The sequence below is a fragment of the Scyliorhinus torazame genome, chromosome 3 (genome assembly GCF_047496885.1).
Source record: "Scyliorhinus torazame isolate Kashiwa2021f chromosome 3, sScyTor2.1, whole genome shotgun sequence".
In the NCBI taxonomy this organism is placed as follows: Eukaryota; Metazoa; Chordata; class Chondrichthyes; order Carcharhiniformes; family Scyliorhinidae; genus Scyliorhinus; species Scyliorhinus torazame.
The window spans coordinates 296,179,866-296,198,808 of record NC_092709.1 but is presented as its reverse complement, the minus strand read 5'-3'; the positions used below and the strand labels follow the sequence as shown (position 1 = coordinate 296,198,808).

General features: G+C 46.9%; 1 protein-coding gene across 2 annotated transcripts in view; it reads right to left on the bottom strand.

The window, feature by feature from the left end:
• myo5b (myosin VB) overlaps positions 1 to 18,943 on the bottom strand; it is a 389,254-nt gene that overhangs the window by 147,344 nt on the left and 222,967 nt on the right. For both annotated transcript variants that reach the window (XM_072497425.1, XM_072497424.1), the window contains exons 13-15: positions 18,450 to 18,572; positions 15,537 to 15,620; positions 1,237 to 1,383 (exon numbers count right to left, since the gene is read on the bottom strand). In XM_072497425.1, the coding sequence (XP_072353526.1) occupies positions 1,237 to 1,383; positions 15,537 to 15,620; positions 18,450 to 18,572 (354 nt within the window). The remainder of the gene's footprint in view (positions 1 to 1,236; positions 1,384 to 15,536; positions 15,621 to 18,449; positions 18,573 to 18,943) is intronic.

Here is an 18,943-nt window from a genome sequence, read left to right as displayed (position 1 = left end):
TGTGAAGAAACTCAGCAGGTCTGGCTGCATCTGTGGAGAGAGAAAGAGAGTTATAACGTTTTGAGTCCAATATGACTCTTCTTCAGGATTTGGGATTTTTGGGAACCCAAAGAAGAGGACTCGTATTGGACTCAAAACGTTAACTCTCTTTCTCTCTCCACAGATGCTGCCAGATCTACTGAGCTTTTCTAGCATTTTCTGTTTTTACTTCAGACCTCCAGAATCCACACTATTTTTCTTTTATGGCAACATAATGGACCTGGGTAAGGGTTTTGTCCACTACAGTGCAATGTGTTTGATGGTGAAACCTCTGATATGGAACATAGCATCATCAGAGCAGAACATATTTGATGGAGCTTCTAGGAGAATCAAATGGAAGCATAGCGTGGACAATAATCCAGGCTGCTTTGGAGATCAGTTAGCTTCTAATTCCATATGTCTCATCTTCCATTTCTTCAGCTATTCATTCACTATGCCACATGTGTCTCTCATTATGCTTTCTATTGTCTCATGACTATATCACTTCAGCCATCTAACCATTCCTTGTTTTCCACTTAAGCTCTGTACATAACTTTCTCGTGCATGTACACATGCATATATGTATACATGCCTGTGATCCTGAACTTTGGACTTAGAAGTATGGTTTCTCAGATTAAGTTTGCATGTCACGCCTCTCAGCAGCTAACTACGGTCTCAAGGTCCTCTCATCAGGTATACAATGAACATCTATCCCCAGTATAGTGGGATGACCTATACAAAATAAACTTGCATTGCACCAGCCACTTGCTACTCCAGACATCCAAGCCTAGTACTTACTAATCACAATTGGTTTAATCTAGATCTTCATTTGACAGGCTTCAGCTGACTTCCATATCAGTGATAGACTGAGGCCCTCCCTCCCGATAACTGCTTCCCTTTATTTTCCACAAATCTACCAAACAATTTGGATCCTGGTTTGCATGTTTATGCCAGAGAAAGCCCTTTCCAGTGTGCACCTATGAATTTGAACACTAAAGCAAAAGCTCTGCATGCCACAAGAAAAAACTTGCAATGGGGAAAAACAGTGGCATATCTTGCAGCAAAGAATGAAAATCAGCTCTTTAGGAGGGGGGAATATAGACACGGAAAATTAGCAAAAAAGAAGCGGACTTTACTTCTATTGTACCTCGGGATTGCTGTTCCAAGAAAATCAGTGGATTCAGTTTGGTGGGAAAGGGAACAAAATAAAACATGTACCTGATGTCCGACGGTTTTCTTGTGCTCTTTATTGGGGGCTTTCATGGCAGGTTTGAGTGGTCGAATGGTTATTTTTGAACCTTTCAACCTTACATTGGAAGTAGCAGGTTCCTTCTCATCCTGGAACAGATCGGCCACCAGCTGATACTGAAAGCAAAAATGAAAGGAGACGATTTGAAAAAATCCTCAAGATATACAGAACTAACAGTTGAAGCGATTTGCACCCCCACTTCCACCCCCAAGTAAAAAGATCCCTTTTGCTCCACTTTGTATCCTGGAGATATAAAGAAATTCCACAACTGTTGACAACCCTTCAAGCCTTTCAGACAAGTCAATATTATTTGTGTTAAAGTCTGGGCAATAAATGCTCACCAAGGATGTGGGTAATGGGTGGTGCATGCTGCTGGTGCCACAGTCAAGTCTAATTCTGTCCTCGTCTAACATCCATATGTACACTGTCCATCAGCAATCAGGCAGAAAAACCAGCGGCAGCCTCATTATAGCTTTGGTCCAAACATGGATAAATGAGCTGCATTCCACAGGTGAAGTGAGAATGACTGCCCTCACTATCAAGGCAGAATATCACCAAGCAAGTAGCGCTAGCAAAATTCAAGTCAATGGGAATCAGAGCTAAACTCGCCACTAGTTTGAGTCATACATGGCACAAAAAAGTCGGCTATGGTTGCTGGAAGTCAAGCATCTCAATCTCCCGGCCATTGCTGCCGGGATTCTTCAGGATCCTGTCCTAGACACCAGCATCTTCAGCTGCTTTATCCAAGACCTTCCTTCCAACGCAAGGTAAGAAATGGAATGCTTGCTTATGTGTTCAAAACCGTCTGTGACTCCTCAGATACTAAAGCAACCTGTGCCTACAAGCAGCAAGACCTGAACATCATTCATAGAGTCATAAAGGTCTACAGCACCGGTCAAAAACAACCGCCTAACTATTCTAATCCCATTTTGCAGCACTTGGCCCATAGCCTTGTACACCTTGGCATCGATGTAGAAATGCCAGCGTTGGACTGGGGTGAGCACAGTAAGAACTCTTACAACACCAGGTTAGAGTCCAATAGGTTTGTTTCAAATCACTGGCTTTCGGAGCACTGCTCCTTCCTCAGGTGAATGAAGGTGTAGGTTCCAGAAACATATATATAGACAAAGTCAAAGATGCAAGACAATCTTGGAATGCGAGCATTTGCAGGTAATTAAGTCTTTACAGATCCAGAGAGAGGAGTAATCCCAGGTTAAAGAGATGTGAATTGTCTCAAACCAGGACAGTTGGTAGGATTCCAACAAGCAGGGATGTACTTCTGAAGCTTTATAAAGCACTAGTTGGGCCCCATTTAGAATACTGTGAGCAATTTTGGGCCCCACACCTCAGGAAGGACATACTGGCACTGGAGCGGGTCCAGCGGAGATTCACACGGATGATCCCAGGAATGGTAGGCCTAACATACGATGAACGTCTGAGGATCCTGGGATTATATTCATTGGAGTTTAGGGGGTTGAAGGGAGATCTAATAGAAACTTACAAGATAATAAGTGGCTTAGATAGGGTGGACATAGGGAAGTTGTTTCCATTAGCAGGGGAGACTAGGACCCGGGGGCACAGCCTTAGAATAAAAGGGAGTCACTTTAGAACAGAGATGAGGACTTCCGGGTGCGGCGATGACCAGCTAAGTTGCACGTTTCGGCACCTCCCGTTATAACGGACTTTTGGGCTCTTATCGGGAGCCCCAGCGGCAATTTTCGAAGGCTAAACCCACTGTGAGGCGACATAGAAGGGAGTCCCACCAGATGTGAATGGATAGAAGAGATAATAGCGACCAGATTGTGGAGGATCCTCTGGAGCAGCGGCAAAGAAGGGAAGTGAGAAGCAAGATGGCGGCGGAGGGCGGCCAGTTGGTATGGGGCCTGGAACAGAAGGAGTTCCTCCGGCGATGTGTGGAGGAGCTCAAGAAGGAGGTGCTGGCGCCGATGCTGCAGGCGATTGAGGGGTTAAAGGAGGCGCAGAAGACCCAAGAGATGGAGCTCCGTGGAGTGAAGGCAAAAGCTGCCGAAAACGAGGACGAGATACAGGGCTTGGTGGTGAAGACGGATACGCATGAGGCAATGCATAAGAGGTGTATGGAGAGACTGGAAGCCCTGGAAAATAGCTCGAGGAGGAAGAACTTAAGAATCTTGGGTCTTCCCGAAGGGGCAGAGGGAGCGGACGTTGGGGCGTATGTGAGCACGATGCTCCATACCTTAATGGGAGCTGAGGCCCCGACGGGCCCCCTGGAAGTGGAGGGAGCGTACCGAGTCCTCGTGAGAAGACCAAAGGCAGGAGAAATACCTCGAGCAATAGTGGTGAGGTTCCACCGCTAAAAGGACAGGGAGATGGTCCTGGATGGGCGAAAAAGACACGGAGCAGCAGGTGGGAGAACACGGTGATCCGCGTGTATCAGGATTGGAGTGCGGAGGTGGCGAGAAGGAGGACGAGTTTCAATCGGGCCAAGGCGGTGCTCCACAAGAGGAAAGTGAAGTTCGGAATGTTGCAGCCGGCAAGACTGTGGGTTACACACCAGGGTAAACACCACTACTTCGAGACGGCAGAGGAGGCGTGGACATTTATTGAAGAGGAGATGTTGGACGAGATTTGAGAACGAGTGTTTGAAATGAAGTAGCGAGGTGGTGGCAAGGGACTGTGAATCAGATGGGGGCAAATTTTCTTTCCCCTCGAAGGGGGGGGGGGGGGGGACACGAAGAAATGTGGGCGCCAGTGAGGAAGGGGAGGGGGAAGGAGAGAGGGAGCTGTGCCATCAGGGGCGGGGCCGAGAGGGAAAGAGGGCTTTGTTCCCGCGCTATGGAAATTGTGGCGGGAAAAGGGGGCGCCGGAAGGAGGGGGCCTCACATAATGGGAGGCTAAGGATAAACGGGGGAAGCGGAGGTCAGCCAGAGTTTGCTGACTTCCGGAAGCAATATGGGGGGAGCAACTAAGCTAGAGCGGGATCTAGCGGGGGGGTTAACTGGGTTGCTGCTGCTAAGGGGAAGGGGGAGCTGTTACGGGATGGGATGGTCGGGACGGGAGGGCACCGTCCGGGGGATAAGCGGGTGCGTGGGAACCGGGTGAGGAGCTGGTCTAAAAAAGGGGATGGCTAGTCGACGAGGGGGGGGTGGGGGTGTAAAAAGCCCCCCAACCCGGTTGATCACGTGGAATGTGAGAGGGTTGAATGGGCCGATTAAGAGGGCACGGGTACTCGCACACCTAAAGAAACTAAAGGCAGACGTGGTCATGCTTCAGGAGACGCACCTGAAACCTCCCTTCCGGGGGTTGAGCCTTATATAGCCTCTCGTAAAATACCTTAAACACCCCGTTCACCCTCTCCGCTCCCCGTTTCATCTTTCCCTCCTCGTCTCTAACCCCTCCGATCTCTCTCGCCGCCCCCCTCTTCCTAAGTTGTTGGGCCAGCAGCTGGCTCGCCTTCTCTCCATATTCATACTGCACTCCCTGTGCCTTCCTCCATTGTGCCTCCGCCTTATCCGTGGTCAACAAGTCAAAGTCCGTGTGCAATCTCCGTCTTTCCCTGTGTTGCCCTTCATCTGGAGCCTCCGCATATTGCCTATCCACCCTCAAAATCTCCCCCAACAATCTCTCCCTTTCTTTACCCTCTTGTTTCCCCTTATGGGCCCTGATGGAGATCAGCTCCCCAGGAGCTGGAAAAACATTTGGTGAGGCACATGGAGGCCTTGAGGAGACGGCGGTCGTGTTGAGGTCATTGTTGGAGGAGGCAATCGGCCCAATGAGGGTGGAGGTGGCAAAGGCGACGGCCGAGGTGAGAGAAGATGAAGGAGGTGGAGGAGGCCGTGGCACGACACAGCGACCAGGTCACCTCGATGGGGGACGAGCTGTGGAGGGTGGTGATGGTTAACAGAGGGCTCCGAGCAAAGCTGGAAGACTTGGAAAACCGCTCAAGGCGGCACAATTTACGAATTGTGGGCTTGCGCGAAGGGACAGAGGGCCCTAGGCCAACGCAATACTTCGCTAAGAAGTTGGCGGAGCTGATGGGGGAGGGTGAGAGCCCCACCCTGTACGAGCTAGACCAAGCTCATCGGTCATTAAGGCCGAAGCCCAAAGTGAACGAGCCGCCAAGGGCAGTAATTATCTGCTTCCATAAGTTTTCATGAAGGAGAAGGTATTAAGCTGGGCGAAGCAGGAGCGTGAGGTGCTCTGGGATGGTACTGCGGTTCGGATCTACCAGGACTTGACGGTGGAGTTGGCAAAAAGACGAGCGGCGTTTGGGCAAGTGAAGGCGGCTTTGGACAAGAAGGGGGTGCGATTTGGTGTGGTGTACCTGGCGAAGTTGAGAGTAACATATAACGCCAAAGACTTTTATTTTGAGACAGTGGAGGCGGCTGAGGCGTTCGTGAGGGCAGAAGGCTTGGGACAGATGTGAAGAGTGGAACTGGAAGAGAGACGGTGGACTGTGTTTGAGCGGCTGGAAAATGTACAAACGTTACAACTTTCTTTTTACTGATTTGTATTGAAATTTACTTCTCTTTGCATTGTTACAGAGTTCTAGTTAATGCCGTTCTGTGTTGCGACGGTTAAATGTTATGTTAGTGAATAGTAGGGGTTGGATTGTTGGGTTTGTTTTGGAGTTTCTTTCTCTGGGACTGGGTGGAAGGGGGCGAGAGGTCTTGGCGGGGGAAGCCACCCGTGCTAGCTAACGAAAGTCAGTTAGTGAACGGGGGTGAGGTGAGAGGAGGGCTGCGGACGTTGGAGCCTGGATAGCAGGCTTCAATGGGCCTACGAGGCGAGCAAGAGGGGGTGGGGGATGGATGTTGGGGGTTGTTTTTGTAGGGGGGGTTCTTGGGAAGGGGGGTGGGAAGGGGTTCGATGTTAACAATGGACAGGGGCGGGTCAGGCTTATGGGGCAGGGCCCGGTGGTATGGAGATGGTGGATAAGAAAGGTGGGGGGAGATGAGAGACCCCCAGTAAGGATAGTCACGTGGAACGTGAGAGGGTTAGGAGGTCCAGTCAAGAGGTCAAGGGTGCTTGCACATCTTAAAAGTTTGAAAGCCGATGTAGCAATGCTGCAGGAGACTCACTTGAGGGTGAAGGACCAGGTGAGACTTAAAAAGGGCCGGGTTCACTCCGGATTTGATGGAAGGGCTCGAGGGGTAGCGCTGTTGGTCAGCAAAAGGGTACGCTTCCAGAGGAGATGGAGAGGTGGTGGCAGATCAGGGGGGGTAGATATGTGATTGTGGCAGGGGCGCTGGAGGGGAGATTAGTGGCGCTGTTAAGTATATACAGTCTCAACTGGGACGATGTGAGATTCGCGAGGAAGGTGTTTTGGGGCTATTCCCGACTTGGATACGCATGAGCTGATTGTGGGGGGGGACTGGAACTTGGTGCAGGAGCCAAGGTTGGACAGATCATGGCCGCGCTCGCTGGTCCCATCAGGGGGGGGGCGAAGGCGCTGGCTGGGTTAACGGTGGAAATGGAAGGGGTGGACCCTTGGAGGTTCCTGCACCCAAGGGAACGGGAGTATTCGTTTTTCTCAGCGGTCCATAAGGTATACTCGCGGATCGACTTTTTTGTGGTGGGGAAGGCTTTGCTGGCTGGAGTCAAGGGGTCGGAATACTCTGCAATTGCAGTGTCAGATCACGCTCCACATTGGGTGGATATGGTGCTGGAGAAGGGGGCAGCGCAGAGACCGGGGTGGAAACTGGATGTGGGGCTTTTGGGGAACCAAGTGTTCTGTGAGAAAATTGAAAAGGTAATTAAGGAATATGTAGGTTTCAACTGTACGGGCGAGGTGTCGAAGGCAGTCGTCTGGGAGGCTCCAAAGGCGGTGGTGAGGGGTGTGGTAATTTTGTTTAAGGCCAGGGTGGATAAAGAGGAGAGGTTGGAGCAGCAGAGGGTAATAGATGAGATGTTGGAGGTAGATAGGAGGTATGCAGAGGATGGGGACCTGGCGAAGCTGGAAAATAGGAAGGAACTACAGGCGAGCTTCGACCGACTGTCCACCAGGAAGGCGGTGCGCCAACTGAGACGAGCAAAGGGTGCAGTTTATGAACATTGAGATAACCTGTATGTTAGCAGGTCAGCTCCAGAGGGAGGCAGCGGCAAGGGAAATTCTTCAGGTGAAGGATAGGGCAAGAAAGTTGGTGGTGGCTCCAGAGCTGATTAACAAGGTTTTTGAGGAGTTTTGAGGTTGTACAGGTCAGAGCCACCCGGGGGAGACCGTGAGATGCAGGAATTTCTAGATGGGTTGGAGTACCCGAGGCTAGGGGAGGGGGACAGGCCTACATTAGAAGGAGCAATAGGGGAGCAGGAGATAAAGGATGCGATTGGGAGGATGCAGTCGGGAAGGTGGCAGGGCCGGATGGGTTTCCAGTGGAATATTATAAAAAAATTTAAGGATAGGTTGGCATCCCTGATGGTGGGGATGTTTGAGGAGGCGATAGGAAAGGGGGTGTTGCCGCAAACCTTGGGGCAGGCATCGATTTCACTGTTGCTAAAAAAAGATAAGGATCCAACAGGGTGTGGGTCGTATGGGCCCTTATCACTTCTGAATGTGGACACAAAAGTGTTGGCGAAGGTACTGGCGGGTAAGCAGAAGGGGTGGCTCCCGAAGGTAATAGCGGAGGATCTGACGGGGTTCGTGAAAGGGAGGTAGCTGTTTTTGAACATTAGGAGGGTTTTGAACGTTGTTATGGCACCGGCGGAAGGGAAGGAAACAGAGGTTGTTGTGGCATTGGACGCCGAGAAGGCATTTGATCGGGTAGAATGGGGGTACCTGACGGCAGTGCTGGAGCGGTTTGGGATTGGACCAAGGTTTGTGAACTGGGTAAAGCTATTATATAAGGAGCCGAAGGCGAGTGTCCGCACAAATAATATCAGTTCGAGATACTTTTCTCTCCACCGTGGGACGTGACAGGGATGTCCTATGTCCCCCCTGCTGTTTGCACTTGCGATTGAGCCGTTGGCCATCGCATTGAGAAGTTCAGGAGCATGGAAAGGAATAGTGTGGGTGGGGGGATAGAGCATAGGGTGTCCTTATATGCCGACGACTTGCTGCTGTATGTGTCGGAACCGAGTGCGTCGATAGGAGGAATATTGGAGCTACTGCGGGTATTTGGGTCTTTCTCGGGGTACAAGCTGAACCTGGACAAGAGTGAGAATTTTGTGGTGTCTGGCCGGGGGTGGGGCAGGGGAGGGGGGGCTGCCATTCCGTAGAACAGGGACGCATTTTAGGTATCTGGGGGTGCAGGTTGCCCGGGAGGGGGGAGGCTTCGCAGGTACAACATCACTAGTTTGGTGGGGAGAGTGAAAGCCGATCTGGCAAGGTGGGACGGCCTTCCTCTGTCACTGGCGGGTCGGGTACAGGCGGTTAAAATGAATGTGTTGCCGTGATTCCTGTTTATTTTTCAATGCCTACCGATTTTTCTGCCAAAGTCTTTTTTCAGGGAGATTGAGGGAAGGATTACCTCATTCATATGGGGAGGGAAGGTGGCCAGAGTGAGAAAGGTGCTGCTACAGAGGGGAAGGCAGGCAGCGGTTTGGGTCTCCCGAACCTGTTGTATTACTACTGGGCGGCGAATGTGGAGAAGGTGCGGAGCTGGGTCAGAGGGGTTGATTCCCAGTGGGTCAGAATGGAGGAGAGTTTGTGCAGGGGGTCGGGGCTGAAGGCACTAGCAACAGCGCCGCTCCAGATAGCTCCGGGGAAATATTCAGGGAGTCCGGTAATAATACCTTCATTGAAAATCTGGAGGCAGTTTCGCCAACACTTCGGGTTGGGTTTAGGGTCAAGGGAAATGTCGATTCGGGGGAACCACAGATTTGAGCCAGGGAGGTGGGATGGAAGTTTTCGGTAATGGGAAGATAAGGGGATTAAGGCACCAAAAGATTTGTTTCTTCGGGGTCGGTTTGCAGGGTTGAGGGAGATGGAAGCGAAGTATGGGCTAGAGCAGGGAGAAGTGTTTAGGTACATGCGCAGGTTCGGGATTTTGCCAGGAAGGAGATACAGAGCTTCCCAGACGAACCGACCTCCACATTGCTGGAAGAGGTGTTGACGACAAGGGGACAGGAGAAGGGGGCAGTGTCAGCGGTGTACGGAGCTATTTTGGAAGAGGATAAGGCACCACTGGAAGGGATCAAAGCAAAGTGGGAGGAAGAGCTGGGAGAGGTTATAGAGGAGGGGGTCTGGTGTGAGGTGCTCCGGAGAGTGAATGCCTCCACCTCATGTGCGAGGTTGGGGCTGATACAGCTGAAGGTGGTATATAGAGCGCACCTCACCAGGGCGAGGATGAGCCGATTTTTTGAAGGAGTAGAGGATGTGTGTGAGCGTTACAGGGGGGGGGCGCTAATCACGTTCATATGTGTTGGTCCTGTCCAAAACTAGGGGAGTACTGGAAGGAGGTGTTTAGGGTAATTTCCAAGGTGGTGCGTGTGAAACTGGACCCGGGTCCCCAGGAGGCCATATTCGGGGTGTCGGACCAGCCAGGGTTGGAAACGGGAGCGGAGGCAGATATCATAGCCTTCGCATCGTGGATCGCCCGAAGGCGGATCCTGCTGGGATGGAGAGCAGCCTCTCCACCAGTGCCCTGGCGTGGCGGGGGGGACCTGTTGGAATACTTGACCCTTGAGAAGGTTAAGTTCGAACTGAGGGGAAGCTCGGAGGGGTTCTACAAGTCATGGGCACTATTTATTATGCACTTTCAAGAACTGGATAACATCGAACATTAGTTTGGGGGGGGGGGGGTGCTGTGTAGATTAAGGGTGACTCTGGGTAATCCCTGATTCCTATTTGTCATTTGTTTATGGAAACATGCGGGCTGATGTTTGGGGGTTGGTGGGCGGATGGGATCGTTGTTATTATGGGGATTGACATATCTTGCTGATTATTGTTTATTGTTGATGGGTGTAAATGTGGGAGAAAATGTGAAAAAGGAGAATAAAAATATTACTATTATTTTTTTTAAAGTTGGTCAGACATGACCTTCCCTTAACAAAACCAGGCTGACTGTTCTTGATTAATCCCTGCCTCTCCAAATGCAGATCAATTCTGACTCTCAGAATTGCTTCCAATAGTTCCCCCATCACTGAAGTTCGACTGACTGTCCTGTAGTTTTCTGGTTTATCCCTTCCTCTCTTCTTAAATAATGATACCACAACGGCTATCCTCCAGTCCTCCGGCACCTCCCCTGTGACCAGATAGGAATTGAAAATTATTGCCAGTGCCTCTGCTATTTCCTCCCTTGCCACTCTCAACAGCTTGGGATACATTTAATTTGGGTATGGATATTTTTCTACTTTAAGCCTGCCAGACCACTCAGAACCTCCTCTCTGTATATGTTAATCTCTTTAATTTTATCTCTGATTTCTATACCTATGCCATCCTTCTCACAAGTGAAGACCAACATAAAATATTAATTTAGAGCCCTACCTATATCCTCTGGCTCCACACCCAAATTATCACGGTGGTCTTTAATGGGCCCTATGCTTTCCCGAGTTAACCTTAATGTTCTTGTAAAATAACTTAGAAAACAACTTCAGGCTTGGGCTGATAAGTGTAACACTTGTGCCATGCAAGTGTCAGGTAATGACTATTTCCAACAAGAGAGAATCAAATATCAACCCTCGGCATTCAACAGCACCATGATTGCTGAATTAGCCACTATCAATATCTTGGGGTTAACATCCACCAGAAACCTAACTAGACCAGCCTCATAAATATAATGGCAACAGGAGCAGGTCAGAGGGTGGGGATTCTGCAACAAGTAACTCAACTTGTGACTGCCAAAAACAAATCCATCATCTGCAAGGCACAAGTCAGGAGTGTGATCAAATACTCTCCACTGCCTGGCTGAATGCAAGTCCAACAACACTCAAGAAGCTCAACATTATCTACGACAAAGCAGCCCGTTTGATCAGCACCTCACCCACCACCTTAAACATTCACTACCTCCATCGCCTGCACATAGGAGCAGCAATGTGTATCATCCGTTGAAACAACTCACCAAGGCCCCTTAAAACCACAGGAAAGTTACAGCATGGAAAGAATCCATTTGACCCATCTTGTCCCTGCCAGCCTGAAGGCACCCAGGTACCCATTCTAATCCCACCTTCCTGCATCCGGCCCATAACAATGTCGTTTACAGCACTTAAGGTGCAGATCCAGGTACTTGTTAAAAAAGAGTTCAGGGTCTCTGCCTCCACCACCAATTTGGGCAGAGAATCCCAGATACCCACTACACTCTGTGTAAAAACATGCTTTCTCATGTCCCCTCTACACCTAGCTTGAATCTATGAACCCTGGTGCTAGAATTTTCTGTCAAGGGAAAAACTTTTATCCAGTCCATTCTATCTCTACCCCTCATAATTTTGTACACCTCAATCGAGTCACTCCTCAGCCTTTTATGTTCCAACGAAAATAGCCCCAAACTATAAAATCTCTCCTTGTAGCTACTCTTTTCTAGCCCTGGAAACATTTTTTGTAAATCTCTTCTGCACTATTTCCAGAGCAATTAAGTCCTTCCTGTAATGTGGTGACCAGAACTGCACACAATACTCCAGTTGTAGTCTCACCAGTGTTTTATACATTATATCCTTACTTTTATATTCTATACTTCTGCCAATGAAGGAGAGCATTCCATATGCCTACTTTTCAACCTTTCCTACTTGAACTGCAGCCTGTAGGGACCTGTGTACTTGTACGCCAAGATCTCTCACTTCATCTACCCTTCTTAGTAGATTCCTTTAATAGCACCTTCCAAACCCGCGACCTCTACCACCTAGGAGGCCAAGGGCAGCAGACCCATGGGAGTCCCCACCAGGGCCTACAAGTTCCCCTCCAAGCCACACATCACCCTGAATTGGAACTATATCACCGTTCTTAGTCAAAAATGTGGTGCCACCTTCTGAACATCACTTTGGTTGCACTCAGGCCCCATGGTCTGCAGAACTAAGAGAAGGCAGCTCACCACCACCTTCTCAAGGGCAATTAGGGATGGCCAACAAATGCTTGCCGAGCCAACAATGTTGACACCCTATTCAAGAACATTAAAATTTTAGAAAAAATGAATTTAGGCAACAAGTGATTAGGATTTAGAATGCACTGCCTGATAAGAGTGGTGGATATTGATTCAATATCAGCCTTCAATAGGGAATTGGATAAGTAACTGGAGTATAAAATTGCGTGGATGTGAGGAAAGACCGGGAGATTAGGTCTAATTGGGTTACTCTTTGAAAGAGCGAGCACTTTTGGTGGACTGAATGGTTTCCTTCTGTCCACGACATTCTACAATTCTAGGCACAGGAATCCTGGCTGATTGTTTTTTCTCATGAGGGTCACTAGGCCTAATTTTATTACTGTTTGAAATGATCGATGGGTTGAAACAGAGAGCTTCATGATTAGTACCACACCATACAATGGATTTTTTTTCTCCAAATCGTTTGAGAAAGCAGGGAAGAATTTTTCTTCCTCACTTCAGTTAAGCCAAAATAATAAAGCAGAACATGCTGCGTTTAGGAGAGGGACACACTTCTATCGTTGAACTCAGCTGGAATGGTGCAACAGCAGTTCCAGAATTCTGCAATTCACTTCACCTGCTGCCCCGTATATACAGCAGTCCAGTCATGTTTAATGTAGTGTTGGATGAATAATGCTTTGTCTCTGCTGAAGTAAAAAGGTGAAAACGTTATCCTACCTTCCCGTCGAGACCGCAAGGGATAAACAAGCTCTCTGTTTAAATGACAACTCTTCATTTTTTGATATCTTTTAAAAGCAGTCATTACGTGTGACCGATGTCTACCGATACAGAAGGAAAGCCCTGACAAGTGGCTCGTGGGAAATCAACTCACTGGTGCGGAGTGGTCAATTGACAGAAAAGGTTATTGAACCAGCTGCCAGCGGTTGATAAAAACCTTGGGGAAAAATACGATGAATTAATTTTACTTTATTGGGAAACTAATAAACTTTATGACTAAACTTCATGAGATCTTTTCTTCAGTTCAGAAAAAAATGGTTTTCAACAATTGAGCCTGAAAGGAATTCACCCTTAAAACTATTGTTTTCCCAAAAGGGATTCTTCTCACGGCGAGATTATTAAAGACTCATGTGTTGAGTATCTGTTTTCTTTTCTCCACAGGGTTCAAGTTATTTATAGCTGGCCCTTCACGACCTGAAGTAGTTAGATTTCAACAATAAATTGAAGAGAATACAAAAAACCCACAAGTCACAGAGAAGCTCTGCCAGTGCCTTAGTGATGAGGCAGCGGGATTTATAGATTTGGAAGATCCAAAATTAAATGAGTGGGTCCCTGCCAAGATTGGTATCAGATGGGGCAGCAACCGATGGGTTGGGTGGTCAAAATCAGCCACTCGGGTACCCACTCATGTTTGTGTTCAAGCTGACTTTCCTCGGAAACTGCACTTGTAAATATGCGGGCGAGAACAAAATCAAAAATTATCTGTCATCTCTCCTCACTTCTCCATGCTCTTCTCACAACTCGCCGCCATAAGACTCAGTGCTCTCAGAGAAGAAATCATGGAGAAATCTTGCTGAAGGAGTGGGACTGACTTTGTGAACAGTTGGTGCTCAATACTCCATAATTATATTGTAGAAAATATATCCACACATGACAGTAAATGCCTAATGTCAGAAACCAACCCAATCACAATCTCAAACAAGCAGAGCTGTTTATGGGAGTCCACCAGAAGCTAAGGCAGTGGTGATCCTGTGGTTACATTGAGTCCACTGCTAACTCTTCAGCAATCATGTCATTCACAGTAGCCAGGTTTTACAGGAGAAAAGGTTCCAACATGTGCAACATGTTATAAATAGTTGTAGTTGTAGATAGTGTCGAGGGCTGTTGCAGGTTACAACAGAACATTGACAGGATGCAGAGCTGGGCTGAGAAGTGGCAGATGGAGTTCAACCTAGATAAATGTGAAGTGATTCATTTTGGAAGGTCGAATTTGAATGCTGAATACAGGGTTATACTAACACATTCCATAGCAGCAGCATCATTACAGTGAATACAACTAAATGACAATGATATAACTTGAAGATTATTGAGGAAATAGAGGTGAGCATATAAATTTGATACAAAAACCATGTGCCAGTAGAGTGTATTGTCGACATCAGTCATTCATCCAGATTGAATAATTATATAATCTATGCACTCTCCTTTTTACCTGATTATTTTCTATTTTCATTTTTGATTAATCATGCCACCATACACACCTTGCCAACCACCCCCAAGAAAAACTTGTCCAAATGACTTTGCTGCAAAGTCAGTATGTTCAAGATACAGATCACAGGCACCTCACTATATACACTAAAAATATAGAAAATAAATGTGAAAAGTTGAATAAACAGATCATTTTAGACCACTTGCATTAAATGTCTTACACATGCTGGTATTTTGTTGTGCGGTGATCAAGATGGGGGGTGCACAGCGCAGATATTGGGGTGGTGCAAGAGGGCCTGGGAGCCCCTTATAGTGAGTTGGGGGTTGGTGGGGGGAACGACAGTTGCGTAGGGAGCTCAAGAGATCAGGATGCCATTTAAAAACGGTTTCCCGATCTCTCACTGCACTGAGGATTGCTGGTGAGCGGAGCTTCTCAGTGCATAGAATGGCCTCGGGTGCGCATTCCCTACTGAGGTCCCGTATCTAACAGATGGGCGTTAGATAGCGGGATGTTTCTTGGCACTGTGAGCGCTGGGAAACACATGGCTAAACGCGCCGTGCTCGCTATGCAACTCTGTTCCCATTTGGTTAGATCAAGCCTATAATGTTTTCAGGAGAGGAAAGAAGAAAATAGGATTGAGTAATTGTTTTTTTTTTAATGTGATAGTTACTGTAGGAAAGATAACTTCTACTCTGCCTTGAGCCAAATTTCAGCAGTTAATTCATGACGCTGATAACTTACAATTGTGAAGCATGTGTGAAATAACTGCTTCTCAGCTCAGCTAAGCTTTGACAAAGAGCTCGCTCCAAATGTTCGCTCCCTTCTCACTCCACAGATGCCGTCAGACCCATTGAGATTGCACGGTATTTTCTGTTTTTGTTTCAGATTTCAGCATCTGCAGTCATTTACTTTTAGCTTCTCTCAGCTCGCAGGATTTTCCCAGATTACAAATTTCCAAGTGGCATTCCACGTGGGAAGATATACATGGCAGGAATTAAGTTGGTTGAACACGACAACTGGCATTGCTTGGGAACATGCCTAATATGGAGCAAGCTGCATCAACCTTGGATTACAGTGCAGACATAAAGTAAATGCATTCTAAGCTGCACCATCATACCTTGCTGGCCTTCAGTATGTTGATCTGCTCTTCGTGCACTGTGTCTCGGTTTTTTTCCAGGAACCCATCACACTGATACTCCACCTACAGAAGAGGATAACAACCATATTCTGTTAGGCGGCAACATCCACTGGATAACTAACCTACAAAAACACACTTCTATAAAGCTACTTTTACAAGTCTATGCAAGAGTTAATTTGTCATAAATATATGGAAGATATCACTGAGCAGAATCATTAAAAAGGTACAATGGTTTGGTTAGTAAATGCTCTGTACACTGCAGGAAGATCAACACTTATGATTCCCATTGCAAGTGCAAAGGCAGGAATGCAAACAGCGATGATGCTTTTCACAGTCAAATAGTCTGCCATGTTCACTGTAAAGCCTCAGACAAGAGACCTGCCGATACCCATTGAATTGCATCAAGTTGAGCTACTGCTTGAGAAATAGAAACAGCAGAGAGAGAAAGATGGAAAAAGCACATGATGCATGTGTGCGCATTTATAACATGTACACAGACATGTGCCACAGAATCACTGAACACTGGAAGTAAGTCATAATCAGCCATAATGTGCTGATGTAAATTGGGTTTCTCCAAACCAGAAGGCTAATTTTCTCTCCACACACACGCCTCTCAAATATTCTCTCATCATTAACACTGAACCGAGCTGGAATATGGTGCCACAAGTACTTGACACCAAGTGACAAAATTGATTTTGTTTCTCCCAAGACAACATGAGACTAATTGAAGTACACTTGCATCTATCCCAATATAATTGATTGGGATTGAAGCTAGACCCACTTACATGGAGAGAACTATATATGACCTTCACCATGCAATTCATAATGTACAATGACCTGGGAACCTAATGCTTTCTTGATCAATAAAGCTTAGCTCCACATGGCTAATAGTGCATTTACCAACTAGGTCCTTGGGAAGTTGCAGAAGTACTTTTCAAAACAGGAGTTATTCCATACTCTCGTCAACATTTTCCAAAAAAATTGGACTAGTAAGCTCATCACTCTTTGTTTAGTCTTTGAGGTAATTGTCTGAAAATTGTGAGAAGTCTGAAACTTCTGCAAAACCTCTCCGATGGGGAACAGAGTTTGAATCCTCTTACTGACAATTAAGGACAAACAAAAATTCTGAGCCATTTAACTAAGTTGGGTTCAGCTGGGTTGGTTTCATTTGCTGAACTTCTGAATTTGGAGGGTGTCCACCTTTGCAAAAAAATTTTCAGGAAAATGAAAAACATTCCTCATCACCAGGATAGTCATCATGTAATGTGGTTAGGACTCCAGTGGCAAAAAAGCAACTTTTCCTCCGAATTGTATGTGGAGTGCTTTGCATCCAATACCTGGGGCCACATGTGGTGTGTACGTATGTATGTGTACATAATTTGAAATTGTAAGTACTTTGTAAACTCTGCTTTATCACATTCCAGTGCAGAATCAGATTTCTTTCAATGTGGACTTGAATTATTTTTTTCTCTCATAAGCAAATGTCTACTGCATTTCCACCTGCCATAGCAAGGTGGCACTCTCACTGCAGAGCAAGTTGTCTTGGCATGTTCAATCATTTTGCAGCTTGAATATATCCAGGCCGTTAGGCATTTATGGTTTGAAAACCGTGAACTTTCAGTTTTTATATGTCAACTGTCAATACTTTGGAGCAGCAGTCCACGTCAGCATTTTTTGACGAAAAATCAACATGGACCAGGCAAATCATTGCTTAGCCAAACATACCCAAGTCTTGCGATGTTGAAAATTGTCCCAGCAGTTATACAGTATGGGCAGATATTCTTGTTTACAGTATGTAGCCACCCACAATCACTTCAGGAACTCAGGTTGGACCAGTGTTGTGGGGAAAAAGGGTGGGGGAGGGGGAGGGGGAAAGGAATAGAAAGGAAAGGGAAAAGGGAAAAATGCAGAGCAATGAAGGAGAGGAAGCAACAGACAATGAAGGAGTGAAGGAAATGTATGACAATGTAGAGAAGAAAATAAAGAGAGTGAACGAGAGAGAAGTTATACTAATAATATTTATTGTCACAAGTAGGCTTACATTGCAATGAAGTTACTGTGAAAAGTCCCTAGTTGCCACATTCCGGCACCTGTTCGGGTACACAGAGGGAGAATTCAGAATGCCCAAATTGCCCAACAGCACGTCTTTTGATACTAGTGGGAGGAAACCAGAGCACCGGGGGGGGGGAGAATTACAGAGATCGAGAGGGGGTGGCTGTGGAAGAATCAGACGTTGTGGATGATTATTTTAAAATCAGGAGTCAATGTACATCACTGAGCACATGGGTAATAGGTCAGCAGGGTTTCATAGAATTTCATAGAATTTACAGTGCAGAAGGAGGCCATTCTGCCCATCGAATAAGTTAGAACATGGACAGCAGAGTTTTGAAAGATCTGAAAGTTACAGTGGTTGGGAAATTGGACAGGGGAGGACCAGAATAGTTGAGTCAGGAGGTGACAAAAACATGGTTTACTAGAGTCTGGATCCATTTTATTTTCCAATCATTACTGTAGATTTAAGTTTCTCGGTTTCATTTCTGGTTCTCCATATTTATTTATTTATTTTTTTTTTTTTAATGTTTTTTTCCCAATTAAGGGGTAATTTAGCGTGGCTAATCCACCTACCCAGCACATCTTTTAGTTGGGAGGGTGAGACCCACCCAGACATGGGGAGGATGTACAAACTCCACACGGACAGTGACCCCGGCCAGGATCGAACCCAGGTCCTCAGCGCTGTGAGGCAGCAGTGCTCACCACTGTACCACCATGCCACCCTCTGGTTCACCCTCTTAACTCTTAAACTAAAGATTCTGAAAGCAAAATGAGCAAGTTTGCTAAGCATGTGTGGATATAAACCCCAATGTGTGGAATAATCACTACTTTGTTACCTACCTTATCAGCAAAATGTATAATAACAAAAGCAATGTTGGACATTCGTGGTTTCTGAAAGTACTGGCTGTTTGAATGGCGGTCATAGAGCTTCTGGGCCCAGCTCTGGTCTGTTCCTTTTGGCATCTGAAAGGAGGCACAAAACCAACTTGACTTAGAAACTAATTATATCTCACCAGTAAGAAAGCTTTTGAATGTGGCATTTGGGAAACAGCAGGCAGAAAAACCTTTTTAGCATCTTTTGAGAATCGATGACTGTAACACAGATGGTCCTCTCTTTTCCAAATTATAAGTCTGTGGACATATCAGGCTGGATTTAACACACTATTGCCAACGGGTTTGAAGGCAGGAAGGCATGTTAAATTCAGTGGGTGGCCTGGCCTCCATTGGGCCAAGTGAGGCCTTAACCATTTAATTGCCTCACCCCCATTCTGTTGGCACTTAACCAAGGATGGGGGGAGGCCCACACCATGGTTAGTGGTGATTAGGGATGGGGT